At 36.8% G+C, this 21,972-nt stretch overlaps 1 protein-coding gene across 2 annotated transcripts; it reads left to right on the top strand.

Annotated features, from left to right (window-relative positions):
- On the top strand, positions 1–21,526 carry LOC103720747 (putative UDP-N-acetylglucosamine--peptide N-acetylglucosaminyltransferase SPINDLY). Of its 2 annotated transcripts, XM_008810600.6 has the most exons (18): positions 1–386; positions 1,073–1,511; positions 3,049–3,210; positions 3,323–3,498; positions 3,616–3,691; positions 8,511–8,639; positions 9,136–9,255; positions 9,371–9,439; positions 9,520–9,601; positions 10,949–11,043; positions 14,049–14,113; positions 16,691–16,889; positions 17,140–17,334; positions 17,953–18,047; positions 18,150–18,285; positions 18,373–18,590; positions 19,758–19,885; positions 20,709–21,526. In XM_008810600.6, exons 2-18 carry the CDS (start codon positions 1,098–1,100, stop codon positions 21,101–21,103), a joined length of 2,754 nt encoding a protein of 917 aa, XP_008808822.2. In that variant the 5' UTR covers positions 1–386; positions 1,073–1,097; the 3' UTR covers positions 21,104–21,526. The 2 variants fall into 2 exon arrangements, with proteins under 2 accessions (XP_008808822.2, XP_088562775.2); XM_088706649.2 differs by lacking the exon at positions 8,511–8,639 and having other exon boundaries at positions 5–386.
- The last annotated feature ends 446 nt before the right edge of the window (positions 21,527–21,972 follow it).

Genomic DNA, 21,972 nt, shown 5'->3' with positions numbered 1-21,972 from the left:
GGACGGGCGGAGAGGGGGGCCGGGGTCGGAGACAATTGAAGGCTGAAGAGTGGCGTCGACGGGCACAAGAGAGAGCGAGAGAAGAGAAGCGACTCGGACACGCCGCCCCCACACTCCCCGTTATTAGGAGCCAAAATATAGGAGAGCGGCCGCAGTAGAAAGGGAGGGAGAAAGAAATGGAGTAAGATAAGAAAATTAAAAAAAAAAAAGAAAGGCAAAGAAAATAAGAAGAGCTCCTCTCTCTCTTTCTCTCCCCTATTTCCCCCAATCCCTCTACTCGCGCCCAAAACCCTCGGTTCCCGTCCTTGGAAAGCCCTCTACTTGAGCCTCTCGAAGCGCCGTCTCCATGGCTTCTCTACCCCAACTCGCTGCACTCCTCCTCCAATGTGAGCTTCGAATCCCTAGGCCCTCTTTTTTCCTCTTTCTCTTTCTCTCTCTATTTTGTTGTCTTTCCTCGTTGGTTTTGAGGAATTATTTTTGATTTTTGGATTTCTACACTGTCTCTAGCGCTCTGGGACCAATCTTTCGGCTCTTTTTGGAGTTTCCATCTGTTTTTCTGATATTTTTGTCCTTTTTGCTTGTTGGTTTTATTTAGCGTTGAATGGTAGCCGTTTTATGGTTTTCTTGTGGGGAAGCGCGGGTATTAGCGTTTTATTTTCTTACCTTTGTGATGGAGGTGTTAGAGATTGGATGTTGGTAGGATCGGATGCTACTAGGAGTGCTAAATTCTGCATTCGTGTTCTAACTCAATTTTTTGCGTTTGTTTTTTTAAAACTCTGGTAGTATTACTAAAATCATTAGTGTTATGATTTGAATTCAAAGTTGAATATTTGGGAAAGTACAATATGAAATTTTTGTTTTTTTTGTTAATCAACTATGGAAACGCTTAAGTTCCTTGAGTACGATCGTTGAGTTATTCTTTTGATCGTGATGCCACAGAATGTAGTTATTTATCTGCTTGGTTTCCAGATTTTGGATCCAGTTCCGACTACAAAGTCTTGATTTTGGTGCTATTTCCTGGTAGAGGAATTGCTTGTTGCTATCACCTTTTTTTGTTCCATGTTGTTTCCAGAAACGGAATAGGGAGTGCTTATCTAATGGCATGGACAGAGATGAGTGTTGGTAACGAGAGAGAAAGCGTTAGTGCGGCATCGGAGAATGAGTGCTTAAAAGGGCTAAGGTCTTCCTCGGATGCAGGTGTACCTCCAACCCAGGATACTCCCCCCAAGAAGAGGTTCGAAGGGAAAGATGCGCTTTCATATGCCAATATCCTTCGGTCACGAAACAAATTTCCGGATGCACTGGTGTTGTATGACAGTGTCCTTGAGAAGGACAGTACCAATGTGGAGGCCCTGATAGGCAAGGGGATATGCCTCCAGATGCAAAATATGACACGGCAAGCATTTGATAGCTTCATGGAAGCCATTAGGCTGGATCCACAGAATGCATGTGCCTTCACTCACTGTGGAGTTATATACAAGGATGAAGGTCACCTGATAGAGGCTGCTGAGGTAAAGCGCCTATCACATGCTGTTGTTCCCATGCTATGAATGACTGGTGTAGACATGATTCCTCATGACCCTGCAGATGAATTTTATGTTATTTCTTTGTTTATTCTTTAAGTTTTTAAGATGCACTCTAGATTTACTCTTTACAACTCGGGTGCTCGACAAAATCCGCATTACGGTTAGTTGAACCATTGCATCATTGTTCTTTATTTTGCCCCTCTAATTCAATATATGATGAGCTTAAAACACTAATCAAGAATTTACATGTTGAATTGTTAGAAAAAAAATTCTCGTGGCAATTTCAAAACATGTTTTCAGTAGAATTCATTTATCATTGCCAGATTCAAGGGTGATTTGTTATTTTTTTTTTTATAGATATGTGAATAGGATAACAATCTCAAAGCTCAATGTGCAAGCCAAGACCATTTGTCCAGAGTAGCATGTGCCTGTAAACTCTTGGTGTGGCTGAGACGTGGGTTTATGACTAATCTTTTTCTTATCTGCGAAGGGTAGGACTTGTTAGTGCTTTTACTGAGAATATGTGAATGCAGAATGTTGAATATTTGAAGTTTTGAGCACAAATGGACATATGTTCAAGTTCTTTAGTGGCATCGATTCCATGTGTTTTTAGATACCTTATACTTAACTTTAATGGGCATAGGTGTTCTCTCATGGTTGATCTGCTAGGCTTCTACTCAGAGTTTGAGGAATCCCTGCATTAAACTATAAACATTTCCATGCTGATTTGATGGACAAACACTGGCCCAAGCCTTTGTTGTGGTGTGTATCCTATTGCATGTCTGCTCTGTATCCTTGTTATAGAGATACATACATCAAGCATGCAAGTTAGTATCCAGTCTAAGCTTGTTGTCATGGAGATATCTTCTTACAAAAAATACTATCCTGTGAAAATATGGTAGTTGAAGTAGCATGGCTGGAATTCTTACTGTTGTTAGCTATTATTATCCTCAGCTTTTACTGCTTGAGTTGCCATTGTGCTGATCATGATTTTGATTCTAATCTGGTTCTACTCTGGATGAGCTGATTTGCTATTGCGCAAGGATGCTTGATTTTGCTGAATAATACCTGATTCTTGTTTAAAGGTGCACGTTGCTTATTTAGCAAACGCTAGTCTTACCTGGCATGTGATTGAGTAGACTGCTTCTACACATCTCTTTATGTGCGTGCTTGTGTGCACACCTCTTTAGACTTATGTATTTATATTACCTTTATAAGAGGGAAGCTTCTAGCTTGGGTGACATACCTGCTTCAGAAAAGTCCCCAGAAACATAATCAGGGCACTTCTAGGCACTTTATTTGTCCACTTCCCCTACACCCACGCCTATACCTGCTCCTGCACTCATTACCAATTCTGGCAACTAGGATATTGCCATACTTTTTTTTTCACCCTTGTTCTGTTCTTATGCTTTGGCGTGTTTACTTTCTGGAAATGTTCTCTATAAGTCTGTCATCTGTGTTTCATGAAGATGGTGTTATGTTTTCCTTTACTCATAAAGCTTACATAACAAATTTAATGCAGTCATATCAGAAGGCTCTAAAGGCTGATCCTTCATACAAACCTGCTGCAGAATGCCTTGCCATTGTGTTAACAGATATTGGTACCAGCTTAAAACTTGCTGGTAACACTGAGGAAGGCATTCAGAAATATTGCGAAGCTCTAAAAGTAGACAGCCACTATGCGGTAAATTCATGATCGCCACCTTTGTCCTTTTTCTTTTTTCCCTTTCTAAATTTACAATTGTAACCTCCAATGTATCATACTTATTGTTATCATATATGCCAATCATTTGTAGCCTGCATATTATAATCTCGGAGTGGTTTACTCTGAGATGATGCAATATGATATGGCTCTTAGTTGCTATGAGAAGGCTGCACTAGAGAGGCCCTTATATGCAGAAGCATACTGCAACATGGGAGTTATATATAAGAACCGTGGGGACTTGGAAGCAGCCATTGCTTGCTATGAAAGGTACTTTTGGCAGTTCCTGTCATGTGTTAGCATTTGTTCTTGTTATGACTACTTGGTGCAACTGGTAGTTGCTGCCTGTACTGATGCTCCAGTTTCCTGGATTTTGTGCTGCATCAGATGTTTGACTGTTTCTCCAAACTTTGAGATTGCTAAAAACAACATGGCAATAGCTTTGACGGATTTGGGAACAAAGGTGGGTACACATTGATGACTTTGCTAATATATTATCATGCTCATACTCAATTATTTATTACTTGGGAGGATACAAATCCTCTTCACAGTTTAAATGGTTTAATGATGCCATGAGTTTTTCCTGTGCCAGTTTAGTTGCTTAATTTTTAATAATTTGTGAACATATTTGTGATAATATCAATTTTCAGTAACAAACTGAAGCACACTTATACTGTTGTATACACATCCTATGTGTGGTGTGAAAAATATTAAAATATTTATTTCTTACAATTAAATAACATTAAATTTTGCTGGGAAATGTTCTCACTTCTAACAATCTTAGCAATCATCATAGTTGTTTGTCACATGCTTGAAGGACAGACTTCTTATCCAGCTAATTTGAGTTGTTAGCTTTTCTTTCGTGAAATAAAACCTAGAAATATTATGAGGAAGATTGATGGTCAGGTTCCTACTTCATGAATTTCTCTTCCAATATTTAAATTAAGGGATTTTTTTTTTTTTAAATTCTTGCTCAACTACTTCATAGAGTTGTGGATTCTTCAGTTTATTATTTGTGTCAAACTTATGATCTTAATTTCTATATTAAGAAACATTGTCTTATTCCCATTCATTTAAGATCTTTCCAAATCTAATGGAATTTTCAAGGTTTGTTTCCTTGTTGCTTAAGCTTAAACGTGCAACCAATGAGCAAGATCTCCCTACCACCAGCTGGTGTTATCGATCTCATGCCAGGCTCACTTTCATGAAACCTTCTCAACTTAAGAAGTTGCTGCATGGCTAATCCCTATTTGATAAAAAATGACTGCATTAATACTATTAGACTTTGCTACACCTAGGTGATAGAGTCATATGCCAAGTACACACATCTTAATTAGTCAAACTTCAACCTCTTTAAAATATGGGATGCAAAGAAGATTTATGAACAATACAAATATTTAAAAGCGTATGCAGATGAAGATATTAAACTATATTGACTACTCAGTGATATTTCTTGTCAAAACTTGCACTTTCTCTATATTGCACTGAAGAAAATAAGAGGTTTGACACTTACTTGCCTTAGTCTTGCTAATATTGTTTAGCACTCTAAACATTAGTCTAGCTAATTATTGTTTAGCACTCTATTTCAGTGTCATGCATTTTCTCTGGTCAAAACACACCAAGAGATTTTGCTTAGTTTTGACCCTTTTAGCACATGCAAGCAAGACTTGTTATTGTTAGATGCCATGTGGTGTCATTCTGTGTCATGTCATGTCCATATATCTAGAGTGGCTACCGGTCACCATCTTACCACCCATTATTTGATGCTTGCTATATGCTGCCAACCATTTATTCCCCATGCCTCCACTTTAGCTTTATCATCTTCTCTCTTAGTTTGGGGTTGAGGGCTCAAAATTCAGAGCTTGACCTGCCTAGTTTGGGTTTATAAAAACACAAGCCCGTCTACTCCATGATAGTCTTGCTTGACCCATACAAACTTCCAGCTCTTGCTTGGTTCTTATATACAGGCCAAAGGGTCTTAGTAAGTGTTTGGGTGCCTGTTTTGTTACTAGTGCCATTTGTGGGAGAGCTTGGAACATATAGAGCTATCAAGAATGCCTTTTACAATATTGATATTTCTAACACCCAATCCCCTACTCCTTTATCTTATTGCGCCCCTCATTTCTCTCCCTCCTCCACTCCCATTGCTCCCCCTACCCCATCTCTTTCTCTCACTTCCTCTTCGTCATTCCAAACCACACTTGCTCTTCCTAGCGCACTCTTCCTCCTGTTTATCCATTTCTTTCTCCCTCCCTTATCTCTTTAGTCTCATTCTTAGCCTCTGACTCCTAGTTCTCATTGCCCCACTGATCCATCCCTCGTGCTTCATCTTCAAGGATTTTGCCACTTATTTGCTTCATGAATTAGGAGATAGCACACCAGCAATAACGAGGGTGGCAATTCTTGACCCAACTTGTTTACCCAACCCGACAAGTTCAGGACCCGACTCACCTAACGTAACCTATTGCCGCTCGCGGGTCTGAATGGGTTATCCAATGCCGACTTGTCAATGGGGTGGTCAGATTTGGCTCAGGGCCCTGCAACTCGTTAGGTCGGGGGATATATATATACACATATAAGCATTGGATTTGTGGGGTGAACGTGAGCCATTAGGTTAATGATTTATATTGTTATTTCATTTACTTTGTTATGTCATGATTTAATCCAAAAACTATGAAAAATAGCCCTTTCATAAATATGAAGCCTGAAATTAGTGGGCTTGTGCCAAGTAAAACGGGTTAGTGATTGGCTGAGTCAGTGGGTTGGCTGTTGGTCGGTTCGGGTCAGGCATACTTGACTTGTTGGGAGGCCGGGTCCAGTTGGGCTCAAGCCCTATAGGCGTCGGTATACAATCTCAACCCAATCCGACCCATAGATTGCCACCTTTGGGTGATAGTCATGAATGAGAAGGAAGGCCATGGTTCCTTCACTAACCCAACCAATGTAGGTCGTCAACCCTAACCCCTTCATACCATTGTAAGAATTAGGTTCATGTTGATTTGAATTTGAAGAGGGCGAGCCTTGGCGCAATGATAAGGTTGCTCCATTGTGACCTTCGTGTCATGGAGTTGAAATGTAGAAATAGCCTCTCTGCTTGCGGGGGTAAGGCTATGTATGTCTAACCCTCCACAAACCCTGAAATGGCGAGAGCTCCGTGCACTAGGATGCCTTTGTTTTATTTGAATTTGTTTGTGTTAGAAATTTGACTCAAAAGTGGTACTATGTAGTTGGGTTTGGGCAAGTTCATGAGGGGAATTTGGAGCTCTACATCTAACATTTCCTTATCTTCTTTTAGCAACAAAATATGTTCTTGATAATATTCTTTAGTCAAAATCTATTGGTGAGCTTTTCTTTTCGCCTGGAGACGAGCATGCCAGGAAGTCTATGACAAGTCTCGTGGCTAGATGTAGATGCTTGAGCGTGCTACTGGCGTTAGATTAGTTGAAAATAGGATCATGAAAGGATGGTGATGACAATAGCATGGGTCTAGGTGCTTTAAGCTCCAAGGACTTTTGCTACCGTTACACTGTCCGTTCAAAAGAAGATGGACGGAGTATGACAGGGTGTAGCCGAGTTTATGATTGAAGTAATCTATTGTTATTGCTACTCCTAAGGGTTGATTTAGACTCCTACTGGTAAACTACGATCGAGGAAAAGTAAAGATAAAGTAAAGAATAAAGATAATTAAAGATTAATTGGATTCTTTGATGAGTCAAAAAATCCTTCTAGGATTACAATCCACTTATTTATACTAAAAGACAAGCAGTAAGTAACTGCTCACTTTTTACTTCAAAAAAAGAAAAGTAATTGCTCGCTTTGAAGATGGCAGTCCACATCTGGCCTCCACTTTCTTGACAGTTTTGATAATTAGTGCCAACTATCCTCCATTACTCATGTCTATCTTAATGGCTAGATCTGGTATCTTTTGTCAAACTGATAACCGTACTTGATTAGCCTCGATCCTGTTACTAGTTTTCCTTCAACTTGCTCCATTGTAGTTTATTTGGGCTATCTTTTCCGTTTAACCTATGCCATAACCTCTTATAGTCGACTCGGCCAGCTTTTCTATGATGCTTGTCACTCTGGTCTTAGTACTTATCGAGACCTTTAATGGAAGTCTTATTGCACTCATCATGTTCTAACCTCACCGCTGAATGTGAATGAGCATGTGTCTCTCAAGTGCCACCTTGAGTGAAGATGTGGTGTAAACACAATCCTTCCATGTGAAAGTTGAGCATTGATCAACTTTTTGTACCTTCATCAAGCTCTCATTTGGTATTCTATAATATGTATTACCCAATTAATTGCGTGATTTTCCTAAATGCATCCCAAGGCCTATGCATCTAATGTTATTGTGATTGGAGCACTCTTCACTTTGGCATGAGCACCTTGGTTATAAGATACTTTTGATGTTAATTGTTTATTTCAATGTTTGTTGCTTGTCCTTATAATAGTTAGTTTTTACATTCTTATTGTTTTTGGGAAGAAGATTATCTTTTGTCTACATAACTAAAAGTGAATTTTCGTGACTCTTGTAAGAGTGTCTTTGGCTTGTAATGTGTGACAATAGTTGGCATCATGGTATGCCATACCGGCCCGAACCGGGCAGTACAGAGCATACGGTACTGGTTCGGTACTGTTACTAGGTACGGATAGCGTATCGACATTCGGTATGTCAAAAAAATTTCGTACTGTACTGACACTGGTACGGGGTCCGGTACCGAGACAGAGAACCTTGGTTGGCATGTTTATTCATTTATCTATGTAAACTGTTATTATAATCTAGAAGTGTTATTCTTGATTGTTTTATTTCCGGAATTGGTATAAATATCTTATGCTACTCAGTGTACTGTTATACTTTCTTCAAAAGACATGTAGGTTCTAGTTTTCCTATTATCACCCCTCTTAGGTTAACTAATTCCACACCCCCCCCACCTTGTTAATATTAGTTTAGTGTGCTACTCAGTGTACTGTTATACTTTCTTCAAAAGACACGTAGGTTCTAGTTTTCCTATTATCACCCCTCTTAGGTTAACCAATTCCACACCCCCCCCACCTTGTTAATATTAGTTTAGTGTGGTCTTGCTATGCATGTATGATTAATTATCATATTGAATTTGTTCAAGCTGACACATTATAGTTGGATTAGATATTCACTGCTTTCTTATTCTCTTCAATTTCAAAGTGAATTTCTTTGTGAAGTTTTATAATAAAATAAAAAAGGTACAATCTTTTTTTTCTTCTGTAGCACATGTACCTACAATGTTGTAGCATGTCTTCAGGTAAAACTGGAGGGTGATATCAACCAAGGGGTGGCATACTACAAGAAAGCATTATATTACAATTGGCACTATGCTGATGCGATGTATAATCTTGGTGTTGCATATGGCGAAATGCTGAAATTTGACATGGTCAGTCAAAGAGAAACCTTATTAACTTGTCTTTCTCAATGCATATTTTTGTCATCTAATTATCTTAACGAAGGCATTCAATTAAGTGTGCACTTACTAGTTATATAGTTTTACTTTTATCCAAGGTTTGCCGTACTGATTGGTATTGTACTGTACCGAGCATACCATACCGTACCAATATTAAACCGGTATGCAATCTCATACTGAGCATACAATTGGCACTCACATGCTTCGCCGTTTCGTACCGTACCGACACTCATACGCCTCGCCGTTTCGTACCGTACCGCATACCAACACTGTAATAGGATGGTACTAGTACAAGATCTAGTACCGAGACGACGGATCTTATTTTACCTATTCTCCCAATCTGTAACTCCAGATTTATTGTTCTCTTCTTGATTATATTTGCAGGATTGATATTTTTAATCTTGAGTTCTGTTGAATTCTTTAAATTATTTTCACCTGTAGCTAAAATGTTGAAAATTTATCTCTGAAGGCAATCGTATTTTACGAACTGGCATTACATTTCAATCCACATTGTGCGGAGGCATGCAACAATTTAGGAGTAATTTACAAGGATAGAGATAATCTCGACAAAGCTGTGGATTGTTATCAGGTGAATTTAATCACATCTAATTTGCAAGTCAGTTGCTCCGATGTATTCTCTGTGTGGTGCTGTTTGTAATCATTTTTATTGGATTTGACATTTTTACTTCTTGATATTTGTGTAGATGGCTTTATCAATTCGACCTAACTTCTCACAGTCGCTAAACAACCTTGGAGTTGTTTATACTGTTCAGGTGTTATTCCAAACTCACTTCCTATGCGCATAATTGAAACTATTGTTTTTTGGAGATATTTGATCTATCTATAATTATAGGGTAAAATGGATGCTGCAGCAAGTATGATTGAGAAAGCTATTGTAGCCAACCCCACATATGCAGAAGCATATAATAACTTAGGTAGTTGGTGAATTCCATTTCTTCTTTCTTTAGTTCTTGCTATGCCACTTCTTTTGTATATAATTGGTATAATGTCTATAAACAAGCTAATGTGTGTTTGATAGAGATTTGATCATTTGATGGTAATAATGATACTATAAGATTTTAATCGATACTGAATAGATAAAAAAAATAACTAGTTTAATTTTAAAAGGTAAGAGTAGAATTTGGAGCATATACTGTTTAAGAATCAAGACTTTACTTTCGGCAAGCATGTTTAGCTTTATGCTTGAGATAGAAAGACAAGGCTTGCTGGTCCTTACTTGGATTATGATTTCATTTATTTATTAATTAATTGATTTCTTATAAAGAAAAAAGTCAGCAATATGCTATTTAAAGATACATTGATAAATAAATTTTGGTATGAATGGATGGTATAATAACTTCTTCTGGTACTTTGCTAGATGGGTATCATTATTCACCAATTAATTTTTCATTACTTGCATATAGAAGTTATTGCTAGATTTGTAATCACCTTGAGTTCTCTTGCAGATTGCTTTCCAGATAAATAATTGTTCCATTCCTGGCTGTCATATCCAATAATTATTCGTCCTGAGCCTTTGACTTTCAAGTGTTTTTATTGATTGTTGATTTATGTATGATGACATGGTTGGCTAAAGGAAAGTGCTGTAGTCTATTTATTGCCATCTGATTCTAGCACACAATTACATCCTAGATGACGTGTACTAAAGTTTTGTAAGTTTTAAGAGAATTCAGTTGTTGACTGAAGTAAAAACTAATCAAGAAAAGACAAGGCACTATTTTCCAACATGTCAAATTTAAATTCAGAAAGTTGGAGCTAAATGTTTAATGTGGCGGAGGCTATCTCATCAGATTTCATGTAACGGAATGAAGCAGCTAAGGTCTTCTGTTAAAACTTTTTTCTTGGTTTTTAAGAAAACTGAGTGGGAATATTTCTCCATTTCTGTTTCAGAAGCTTTAGTTATTTGCTTGAAACAAATGTCCCATGAACATCTTAATCTTGTCATAATTGCCCGAAATGGATTTGAACCAACAAATTGTAACCAACTAAAGCCTATACTAGAATATTCTCCATTATGTTCATTCTGTAGAAAAATATACTTAAGTAAATGTTGTTTATTGAACAGTTCATCATTAGTGACTACTTCAATTTATCATCATCATCGTCATCATCGTTATCCTTGTTAATATCATCATTCCTTTGTCAGGAATCTGGTATATATTGTATAAATTGTGTTTTCTGTTGATAAATGAATTGTTTGTGAACTGGATTAAGAAATTAGTTTTCTTGTTCACATATTTATCATCATCATCTTGGGATGTTAGGGGTCCTTTATAGAGATGCAGGAAATATTGCTCTGGCTATAGAGGCATATGAGAGATGCCTTCAGATTGATCCTGATTCACGTAATGCAGGACAGGTATCATTTTCATTTTATTGTCCTTATTTTTTAAATCAGTGGGTTCTAATATTTACATAAAACTAACTAAAAATTTTGATGCCCAACTTTGTAGAATTAAACCCTCCTTTTTTCTCCTTGACACAGGAAGAATTCTTAAAATTCAGGCATTTAGGAAGCATAAATACCTAAAATCGCTTGTCATATTGGATATTGATACTGATTGGATACTTTCAAATACGTGTCTGATACTTGTGTTAATTATCCTGTTTTTTAAAAATAAAAAACAGTCCATATGCTTATTGAATACACCCAAGATACTTCCCTGATACTTCAAAAATAAGTGGGAGGATGTTTCCTTTCTTTTTTTAATGTTAACCTTCATTGTTTAATGATCAATTTTATAGTTTATGATGTTAATATTTGAAAATGAAGTATGAATTGAGGTGAGGATTTGATTGATGACTAAATAATGAGCATGTAAAAGTTGACTATATTATTTTGATAGCCTACTATGGTTTATGAATATATTTTTTTATATATCCGTATAAAAAGGATAATGTAGCTGACCCCAACTAGTTTGGGATTAAGGCTTAGTTGAGTTGAGTTTATGAATATTTTATAATATATGTGCATATATTTGTATATCTATGCATGCATGTATGAATATATAAATACATATATTTATTAGTATTTCCTAGCTGTATCATACATTGCCTTTTTCAGGTTTGCCATAGGTGTATCAATATTGTGTTATATCTGTATCTTGTATCCATGTCCATGCTTCATAGATGCTGGCAGCTTGTTTTCCCATATGTTTTCCAGGTTGTTGGATAATGACCTCTATAAGCATCCCATGTGTACTACTTGCACAAAATGTAGAATTTATGTAATTATGACTTCACAGTTCACAGTAATCAGTTATCACACTTCATGCCTCTTTAACTTGCTAGACAAAGCTGTTGCTTAGGGTACTACACTAGCATTCCTATCTTGTTCCAATGTGTACACCTGCTTCTTATTGTTTTCTCCCACTTCGATCATGCATCTTTATAAATAAGAGCATAACATACCAAGACTACCTGTCTTGGTGAAGTCTTTTCAATTATTGTTCATTTCGAGTCAATAAATCTATTATACTAGAATGAAAATCTACAAGCCCAATACGTGTAATTGGGATCAACTTTATGCGGCCTTTGTTTGGTCTTTTGTTCTTATCAAAATTAATATCAGTCTTAAGCTTTTTTAATCATCGCACATTGCTTTTTTCTCCGTCCTTGGGGTCCTCTTTCCAACCCTTTGTTTAAGCCTAAGCGCTCTTCTTAGAACCTTCTCTAGTCTTCATCAAGAGTTGGCTATCTTAATTGCAGGATGCTTTGATGCCTAAAACATTTTCAGCCATATTTTGATTGGATAAAACCTTATCTCATTAAAATATGCTCGGCAACACTACAAAATTAAACTTCATTAACTCCAATCGTTATATCTTTGATATTTTTGTAACAACAATGTTTGTGTTACTTCCTGACTATAGGTTAGATTGAGGCCTTCTCACAATTCCCAATAAAATTGTGAATCATATGGGATTTATGATATTATCATGGTATCTGAACCCAAATCTTATTGTTACAAGATAAGTGGTCACTCTTTAAAATGCAAATCTCCACTTTTAATCATTCATCTGCAGCATCTAAAGTACTTGAAAATTAAATGCAAAATTGGTGGTTTCTTGCCTAGGCATGCAGTGGTGCAAAGTGGAAATAATGCTGATTGAGCCAGGGTGCTGAATTGGTATATACACAGATGCATGCTTGTATTTTTGATTTTTTGCTCATGTCTTTCAAAACTGTACTTGCATAATTCTTATTTAGCGATTGGCATCTAGATTGTTGTTGTTTCATCAATTCACACATAATCGTATGCTAGTAGCATACATCATGAACCTCATCATATGCACTGAATTAGTGCTTAAGATTAATGCTTGATGTTAGCATGCTGCAACTATAAACTTTCTAATCTTTTGATGGCTAGGTAGATTCCCACTGCTCTTTTATAAATTTATATACTGGTCATTCCTAGTACTTGACCTCAAGGTTTTAAATCTTGTGGGACAGGGGTGTTCCGGTTCCTCCATGAAACGGGACGCCCCACTGTCCAGCCTTGTCTTGATGACAGTGCGGTCAAGAGTCCTGTAGGTATCCTCCATCTTGCTCCCCTTCTTTCCATTCCTTTCCTTTCTTTTTATTTCTTTCTTTCTATCTTTTTCTTTTTTTTTTCTTTCTTTTTTCTTTCCTCGCTTTTTCCTTACCTTCCTTTCTTTCCTTTTTCTTCTTCTTTCTTTTTCTTATCCCTTCCTTTGCCTCTTTCTTTTTTTTTTCCTTTTTCTTCTTCTTTCTCTTTCCTTTCTTCCTTCTTTCCTTCCTTTCATTCATTTTCTTCTCCCTTTTCTTTCTTTCTTTCTTTCTTTTTTCTTCTTTTCTTTCACTTTTCCTTTTCTTTATCTTTCCTTCCTTTCTTTCCTTTTTTTGTTCTTCTTTTCCCACATGAATGAGTTTCGGGGTCTCGACCCATTCTGGTCCTGTTTTCTCACAAGAATGAGACATAACTTAACAATTCTGTTAAATTGTGATTGCAATTCATAGTCATTGCTTAATGTCCTTTTACCATTAGTTCATATCATGGTTGGATTGTTTGGTTCATCGACAGTTAATGTGATTTTGACCATTTTTATTTATAAAATTCTACTGTAGCATTGTAACTATTGCTATGGCTTAAGTCATTCTGGCAAAGCTTGTGGTGTTGCTAGTTTTTTTAATATCTGTACACTACAACTTTTTTTCATGTAACTTGATGTATTACTTCCTTATTTTTCTTTAATATTTGACATTTGGTTAGTGTGACTTGATTATCAAGGGGACAGATGCTGAAATACTGTTCTGCTTCATTCTTATAAGGATCTCCTTTCAGCTTTGTTTTAGTACTTTCTGTACCAATTCTGGAATATGACCCTTTTTTTTTTTGGTCAGAATCGATTGCTTGCTATGAATTATATACATGAGGGATCAGATGATAAGCTTTTTGAGGCTCACGGGTACGGAAGTTTACCTAGCATTAAAATATTTTTTCACTATGCTTTCTGTTTAAAAAAGGTTTGGCTTTGTTTCATTTTGAATATTCACACTTTAATTGGAAGATGTGAAGAAAGTCTTTTTGGAAATTGTCACTTGCCTTTCAATCCTAGTATTAGAGTTTGAAAGTTAGGAGACATCAATCTATAAATATGATGATTATTTGTTATTGTTTGCTTTACACTTTTGTTATACTAGAAGTTGCTGCTTTTGACTCTTATTTTTGCATTTTGGAGTTTTGCTTGTTGATCTGGAGATGCACTTCCCTTGTGAGGGAGGAAACTTTCTGTTTCTAGCCACTTCTGTCTGTAGTCTATGTGCTTTTGCCATGTAGTCATGTAAACCTGTTGTATTTTTTATCTGCCAGAGTCTTTTTGATTTTTTTTTTTAATTGAGTCTTTGGTTCAGATGGCTTGTACTTTCAATCTTATAAACCTTCAATTTCTTGCTGGAAAATCCACTTTGACAGAACACTGGTGTTCTATCTAGATTCTAAAGAGGCCAATTACCCACTCTTTGAAACCATTTTAATTCATGATATATGCTAGTCCTGTAGATCTAACATTATTTATGTTCTTGGCACCCATACAATATATGCCAAATCATGCATCCATTGCTGGATGGAATAATTTTAAATATCTGGTATTGTCAACTGTCAGTATACCCTTGTCAAGGATGTCTGGTCCTGTGAACCTTGAGTGAATTTTATGAGTAGTTAGACTATCAAGCTTAGCCAACTATTGAATTGATTGGCTTGACCTATGTAACAAGTACACATCTCAAGGCAAAATCTGGAATAGTTTGGCATATGGGTATCGTGATCTTATCAATGGGTGTCACATTAGTTTTTTTTTCTTGTGATCATTTATAGGTCATTTCTATTCTATTTAAAGGTCTCATCACGTCACCAAAACCAATTATGAATGATTCACCGGGTCATTGATATGGACAATATCCAAATACCAAATGCATTCTCTATGTGATCCATATAAAGAAATAGAGGTTGTTTTTGGGAAGATCAAAGAAACAACTCGTTCTTCTTCCATAAACTATTCTTCTAATAATCCCACACTAATCTTTGCAAAGAAGCGTGTACCGTACTTTTATGTTTACAAGTCAAAGTTCTAGCACACGAAAGTCAAATGTATACGTTATTTGATACAAACTGTTTTTTTGAGGATCCACTCTGATAAATGAGAAGATTTCTATATACCCAACCAAATCAATCAATATAATAAATGGGTGCAGGTCTAATAGGATACCCGGATGCAGTACAAAATTTAACTTTAGACAATGAGCCAATAAGAGGAATAACTAGGACTCCGGTATCAAATTTTTTAGTGATAGTATCTATTAGAAATCGATTCCCTTCCTTACCTCGGAAGGATTTATTAATACAACTGAAGGATAACCTAGAAAATAGGAGGAGCAAATTAATAATTAGAAACGAATCTAAAACAACTAAGCGGTTTATATTAGATTTGCTTAGTTCTTTTAGAATGCCTACAATTTATGTACTTGTATGATGATCATTATACATATCAAACAGTAACATGATAGACATGACCTCTTTAAAGGATAGAATTGAGGTCTTTTTTTTCTTCTTAATTTATGATGTATATTAGTCATTGTAGATACACAATTTTTGGGCTATTATTTGTTAGTCGTGAACAGCTGCTGAAAATTGAGTGGTAGGGCAGGAGAGCTGGAAGGAGCATGACTTTCTTCTTTTGCAGATGAATAAATTTACTAAAGTGCTTCAGAGATTAGACATACTGAATGGCAGGCCTGTGCCATTAGAAAATGACATATTCATATTAGTCCTCATCCTCTGCATCCCCCACTCGTCCCAAAAAAAGACCAAAAATTTCACCAAAATTGTGTATATCAGTTTTTGTATTTAGTGGAGAATTATGCACTGTTGTCAATGACCTGGTTGGTTTTGTTGAATTTTTCAGAATTTCACACTACTTTTATATAAATACATGAAAATGTATATTTGTATAGCTTCTCACTTGCTCCTGTACTCCCCAACAGTCTGAAATAGTTAATATTCTTCTAGGAAGCTGGAAGTTACTCCTGCACTGTCCAATCAGTTAGGAGACTTTCTATCATCTTCATTGGTCAAATAGCAATAAGAATCGGAAACTATGTTAGAATCATCACTCTTCGCTTAAACTATCGTATAAGCTAGTTTTCCCTGCTGGCAATATGCACCAAGTACATTAGTATCAGGAAACTTCTGCCTATAGCGTTGCACCTGCTCTGTAGCCTTGTTCCTGCATCCATTTCTTAGGCATTTCCTTATTCTAAATTTTGTTGAGAGATCCGCATCCCTGTAGCAGCACCTGCTCTCACTTCAGCAAAATTGAGCCAACTACTACCTAATTACTACTTTCTTTCCTCTTCTTGTTAATGTCTCTAATTGCTTTAACAGATACTGGTGATATACAGCTGCTCTTGTATCTGCTTTTTTACCTCATTATATATGCTTCCCCTTTGCATCTTCCTGCTACTTAAATAGTAATGTTGTTTTACAGGGAATGGGGAAGGCGCTTTATGAAGCTATACGCACCGCACACCAGCTGGGATAATCCCAAAGATATGGAACGACCGCTAATAATTGGATATGTGTCCCCTGATTATTTTACTCATTCTGTATCATATTTCATAGAGGCTCCACTTTCACACCATGACTACACAAATTACAAGATTGTTGTGTATTCTGCAGTAGTGAAGGTAGTGTTTGTCCCAACTTTTTCCCTTATTAGTTTCAATTATGCTTCTGTAGAAGATGAACTGTCTTGGACATCTAATTTATACTTTGTTGGTGAAAAACCAAATAATTGGTTGTAGAATGCAGGTGCATCATTTTTCTCTCTGATGATTGACATAGTTTATCTTATCATGAAATATAAGGAAATACTGTTCTTATACTGCAGATAATGTTTCTTGTTGTTCTTATTTGCTTCTTAATATGATTTTTTAGGCAGATGCCAAAACCCTTAAATTTAAGGACAGGGTCTTGAAAAAGGGTGGATTATGGAGAGATATTTACGGGATTGATGAGAAGAAGGTTGCTGGCATGGTTAGAGATGATAAAGTTGACATATTGGTAGAACTTACAGGTCATACTGCAAACAATAAGTTAGGGACAATGGCCTGCCGGCCAGCCCCTGTTCAGGTATTATATTTGTCATGGTCATTTTACAGCTTTCCCTTTGGTTTGTCCTGATAATGGAAGGCATATGTTAATTTTTCTGACATGAAGTATTAGAAAACAAAGTTCCACTTTGCTAAGTTTTTATCATTCTTCCTGAAATGCTGTCCATCCACTAAACCACCCTCCATTGCACTACCACTCAGTTAATGGCTGCCACCACCTTACCTCATGGCACCATAACCCTCCTTTATCATGATAACTACCGTTCATTCTCTGCCACCCTACTTGCTGCCTTAATGTCCTATTATAAGCATCCTTATTCCATCTTTACGATCCACCAGTGTCGCGATCCTCAACTGCTGCTGCCACTGCCACCATATGCCATCTGCTATCACCATCATCTTTCCAGGGGCAAGCTCATCCTGCAACTGATTGTTACTTTTCCAAAATTTTTTAATCAAACGACTATAAATAACATCCCTTCCCATCAAAAGTTTTATTTTTGAATGGCCTCCTTGCAACATATTTCATAATAAAAAATGAATGAAGTCGTGTATCTTTGGTGTTATGATTTGTAATTGTCTGCATTCCTGTGACATTTCTGTCTCTCTCATATCATCTCTTTTGTTCTACTTGTAGGTAACTTGGATTGGATACCCAAATACAACTGGTTTGCCTACAATTGATTACAGAATTACAGACTCATTGGTTGATCCACTTACTACTAAGCAGAAGTAAGCTTATAACGTGTGTTCGATTTGACAGCCATCCTCTAGATTTTGTTGCTATTTGTTTTTTATAGATAATCTGTATATGACGATTATTTTACTTGACAGGCATGTTGAAGAGTTGGTTCGTTTGCCTGAATGTTTTCTATGCTACACACCTTCTCCAGAAGCTGGCCCTGTTTCTCCAACACCAGCTCTTTCCAATGGTTTTGTTACCTTTGGGAGCTTCAATAATTTGGCAAAGGTAGTGCTTTGCACATTTACCACTATTAATCAGTCAAATCTAAATCAAAGCTGGGATGCTAGTTCTAATTCATCTATTTCTTTACAGATAACACCCAAAGTGTTGCAAGTTTGGGCAAGGATATTATGTGCAGTTCCAAATTCCCGGCTTGTGGTCAAGTGTAAACCCTTCTGTTGTGATAGTATAAGGCAGAGGTTTCTTTCAACATTGGAGCAACTGGGACTGGAACCTTTACGTGTCGATCTTTTACCTCTAATTCTTCTGAACCATGACCATATGCAAGCATATTCCCTAATGGATATCAGGTGAAAGATTACATTGAATTTTCCTTCGTACGTGATGTGTGAAAAATGGTCTTTTTCTGCATATATGAATACTGCATCAGCATACTTGTGTTCCCTTTCTTCTTGATTTATGCTTATCATGCCATTTATTGTTTTGTTCATCCTCCATCATGCTGAAATCTGTAGGTGCAAATCTCAAGTTTCTTTTGATCTGCTCATATATTCTGTCCTTTTTAGAGTTACCACTTATTCCAGTACCACAACATTTTCTTATATTTTTTTCCTTATAATTTAGCTGGCCAATTGCAATTACATAAGATCCCATAACTGTATGTCCATTCAACCACCACACTTCAGTCTTGTTGGATATGCATTTGCTAGCCTTCATTTCTATATATCCATATCTCTACATATGTATGTATCTCTTGTATAAATGAATAAATGAAGGCATTTGATTAGGAAAAAAAATGTAAATCTAGTGGCCTTGTACTCATTTTAAATAAATTCTGTATCCAACCCAAGCTGAAGCAGCAATGCTACCTGGACTGGGAACTCTTTGTGGCACTTGGTGTCTTCAAGCTTTGAGTGTACCTTCTTTCCATGGCAAACCGAGTTGAGCTGTGGTACCTAAGACTGGTTGAATGTTCTTATTAACTAAATTAAATGATTGGTCAGCTGGTCAACTGATGATAATTGTATGTCTGCATCCATTGATTATGGATTGACCCCTGTGAGTATATTAAAATAATTACATGATAAAAAACAAACTGGTAACACTGTTAAGATCATCAATGGCATTTTCTTTGTTTAAAATTGAACTTTCTTCCTGAGCTTGTTAAGGTTGAGATATGGCTTGACCCTGATGAGTAATTTGAAAATTGAAATACTGTAAAGTAAAAGTTTTGTGAACCAAGCACCGTTTTATTTCATTAATATGCATTTTGTTGTAAATTATAACTCTTTTCTGGACATTCTGGCCTAACCCTGGTGAGTAACTTGTAATATTGTAAAGTAAAAATTGTAGACCAAGCACCATTAAATATCATTAATTTACATTTGGCTGTAAATTGGAACTCTTTCCTGGACATTCTTTATTCCTGGTTTCTTATATCTAGAATTCCTAGAAGTCATATCATCCAACACTTTGGGCTACTGCAAATGATTTCCGACTTTTTCCGCCCTGTGCAGCTTGGATACATTTCCATATGCAGGAACAACAACTACATGCGAGTCTTTATACATGGGGGTTCCATGCATTACTATGGCAGGTTCAGTGCATGCTCATAATGTTGGTGTCAGCCTTCTCGCTAAAGTTGGTGAGTGACTTTCTAATGTTCGCTCTGCATCCTTAGACTACCATTGCTAACAGCATCTTGACTCCAGTATTTTATTACCATACTAGGAACATCTGCAGCATGCAGCTCTGCCTAAGTAGTGATATTTTCAGTGGCCAGGGAATTGTGTTGCTTTTAAACTGTCCTTTTCGTCTGGTATTGAATTGGAATTGCACCCCTGGAATTTCTTCTGAATAGTACTCATATGATGATAAGTCGGAACCAGATGCCTTATTGCTCAAAGTATTTTTTTTTTTTTTTGTATTTCTATGTTGGTTATTACTTCTTAGGTTCTAATTTGTACTGCGAAAAGATAAATATAAAAATGCCCAACCATCAGTTGCAGAATGTCAACGATATATGGATGCTTGATCTTACCGTTCTAAATTTGTCATCGTTCTTTTGGCACTTATGCTGGTAAAATGTTCTGTTTTTTGACCCCTGATCTGCCTTTTGCTCTAAAATGCAAATTTTATTTTGTGAAATTAAGATCTTGATCCACTAAAGGCAGTTCCACATTAAACAAGACTGCATCTGTCTTGCATTATAGTTTGGGTCCATATTCAGTTTGTTAGACCATTTAAATACAGCCCACTTCAGATGTCCCAAGCTCTCTTATGTCCTCTTATCTACCCTTTATTTTTAATGCATTTAAGCAAGCTTTAAAGTTAATGAGCAGTTTAACATTAGATTCCCTTACCATAATTTTCTTTGCTATCTTGTAGTTTTTAATTTTCATTAAAAATCACAGTCATAATGATTATCTTAATGCTAAGTGGAAATGTCTGATTGACTGTAAATGCAGGGCTGGGGCATTTGATTGCCAGAACAGAAAACGAATATGTCCAGCTGGCCTTGCAACTGGCCTCTGATGTCGCCGCTTTAGCAGAGCTGAGAATGACTCTCCGAGAACTTATGATAAAGTCACCTGTCTGTGATGGAGCAAAATTCACAAGGGGGCTAGAGTCTACATACAGAAATATGTGGCACAGGTATTGTCATGGTGACGTGCCAGCCCTCAGGCACATGGAGTTGATGCCTCAGCAGCAGCCACTTTCAGAACAGGTTTCAGTGAAATTTTCTGAACCCAAAACAATCACTGTTCGAGAAAATCATATTGGGTCACCAAAGATGAATGGCGTGAGTTCAGTTCCGTTCTCCACCGCAAACCCATCCAGCTGTGAGGAAAATGGAAACTGATACAGATCAAGAAATGATGAGTTCTTTGTCTGCAGAGATAGCTAATTATGTTGGAAGAACATACTGCCAACGAGGCCAGAACCATGGAGCATTGCTTGCTTAAGTTGCTAGGTTTTTGGTCCATGAAGTTAATTCACTGAAAATTCTTTGAAATAGTGCTGTTTATTTAGGAGATGGCAATGGCGTGGCTCAGTCAATGTGCAAGTGGATCATCATGATGATGGAGGCTGGCAGGAGCTGTTATGAAATTTTTTCTATGTAGTAGAAAAAGAACCTCAGGTTTGGGGATAGTGCTGAGGCTGAAGGCATGATTGTTATAGGCATTTTCAAATTGAAAAGAAAATCATATACTAGGTTTGTAAATTTAGATGCAGATGGATAATCTTAGAAAAAATGAATCAATTGTGACTTCCTTTCAGGTTACAGATATGTTCCTTTGAAGCAGTGGTATCATATATTTCCCAATATAATAATTAAGTTGCCAGCAGATATGCTAAATGCTGAGCGTGCTTCTCTCATTATTACCTATGAAGTATCTTCGCCGAAATTGTATTACTTCCCTATTTGGACGGAAGCCTGTTTGACAGGGGCAAGATAATTGGCCTAAGAAATCCAGAAGACCATGAACAGGTACTCGTGCTTTCTCTGATGGTATGACCTCTTGCCCCTGGGGTTTCGGTTCCATGTTACGTTGGTTGTTGCTTCGATTGCTGTGGATCATTCTTGCAGCTGATTTAATACACAGTTACTCCTGCCACCAGTGGGACTTGCTTTAAAGGGTCCCTTCATCCATGTTTTTTGGGAAATAGTAGGATAAATATGTATAGCATATTCTCTATACTTCAAAATCAGAACATCATCATGCAATT

Source organism: Phoenix dactylifera, chromosome 11, assembly GCF_051530095.1.
Source record: "Phoenix dactylifera cultivar Ajwa chromosome 11, Ajwa_hap1_PhDact_Kaust_v1.1, whole genome shotgun sequence".
Classification (NCBI taxonomy): domain Eukaryota; kingdom Viridiplantae; phylum Streptophyta; class Magnoliopsida; order Arecales; family Arecaceae; genus Phoenix; species Phoenix dactylifera.
The sequence above is the reverse complement of the archived record's forward strand: the minus strand, read 5'-3'. Positions and strand labels throughout refer to the sequence as shown.

Coding starts and splice junctions, on each gene's coding strand:
- LOC103720747 (XM_008810600.6), top strand. CDS start 1,098: ATGGCATGGACAGAGATGAGTGTTGGTAACGAGAGAGAAAGCGTTAGT. Junction 14,114..16,690: donor AAGCTTTTTGAGGCTCACGG/GTACGGAAGTTT, acceptor GTTGTTTTACAG/GGAATGGGGAAGGCGCTTTA. Junction 19,886..20,708: donor CAGCCTTCTCGCTAAAGTTG/GTGAGTGACTTT, acceptor CTGTAAATGCAG/GGCTGGGGCATTTGATTGCC.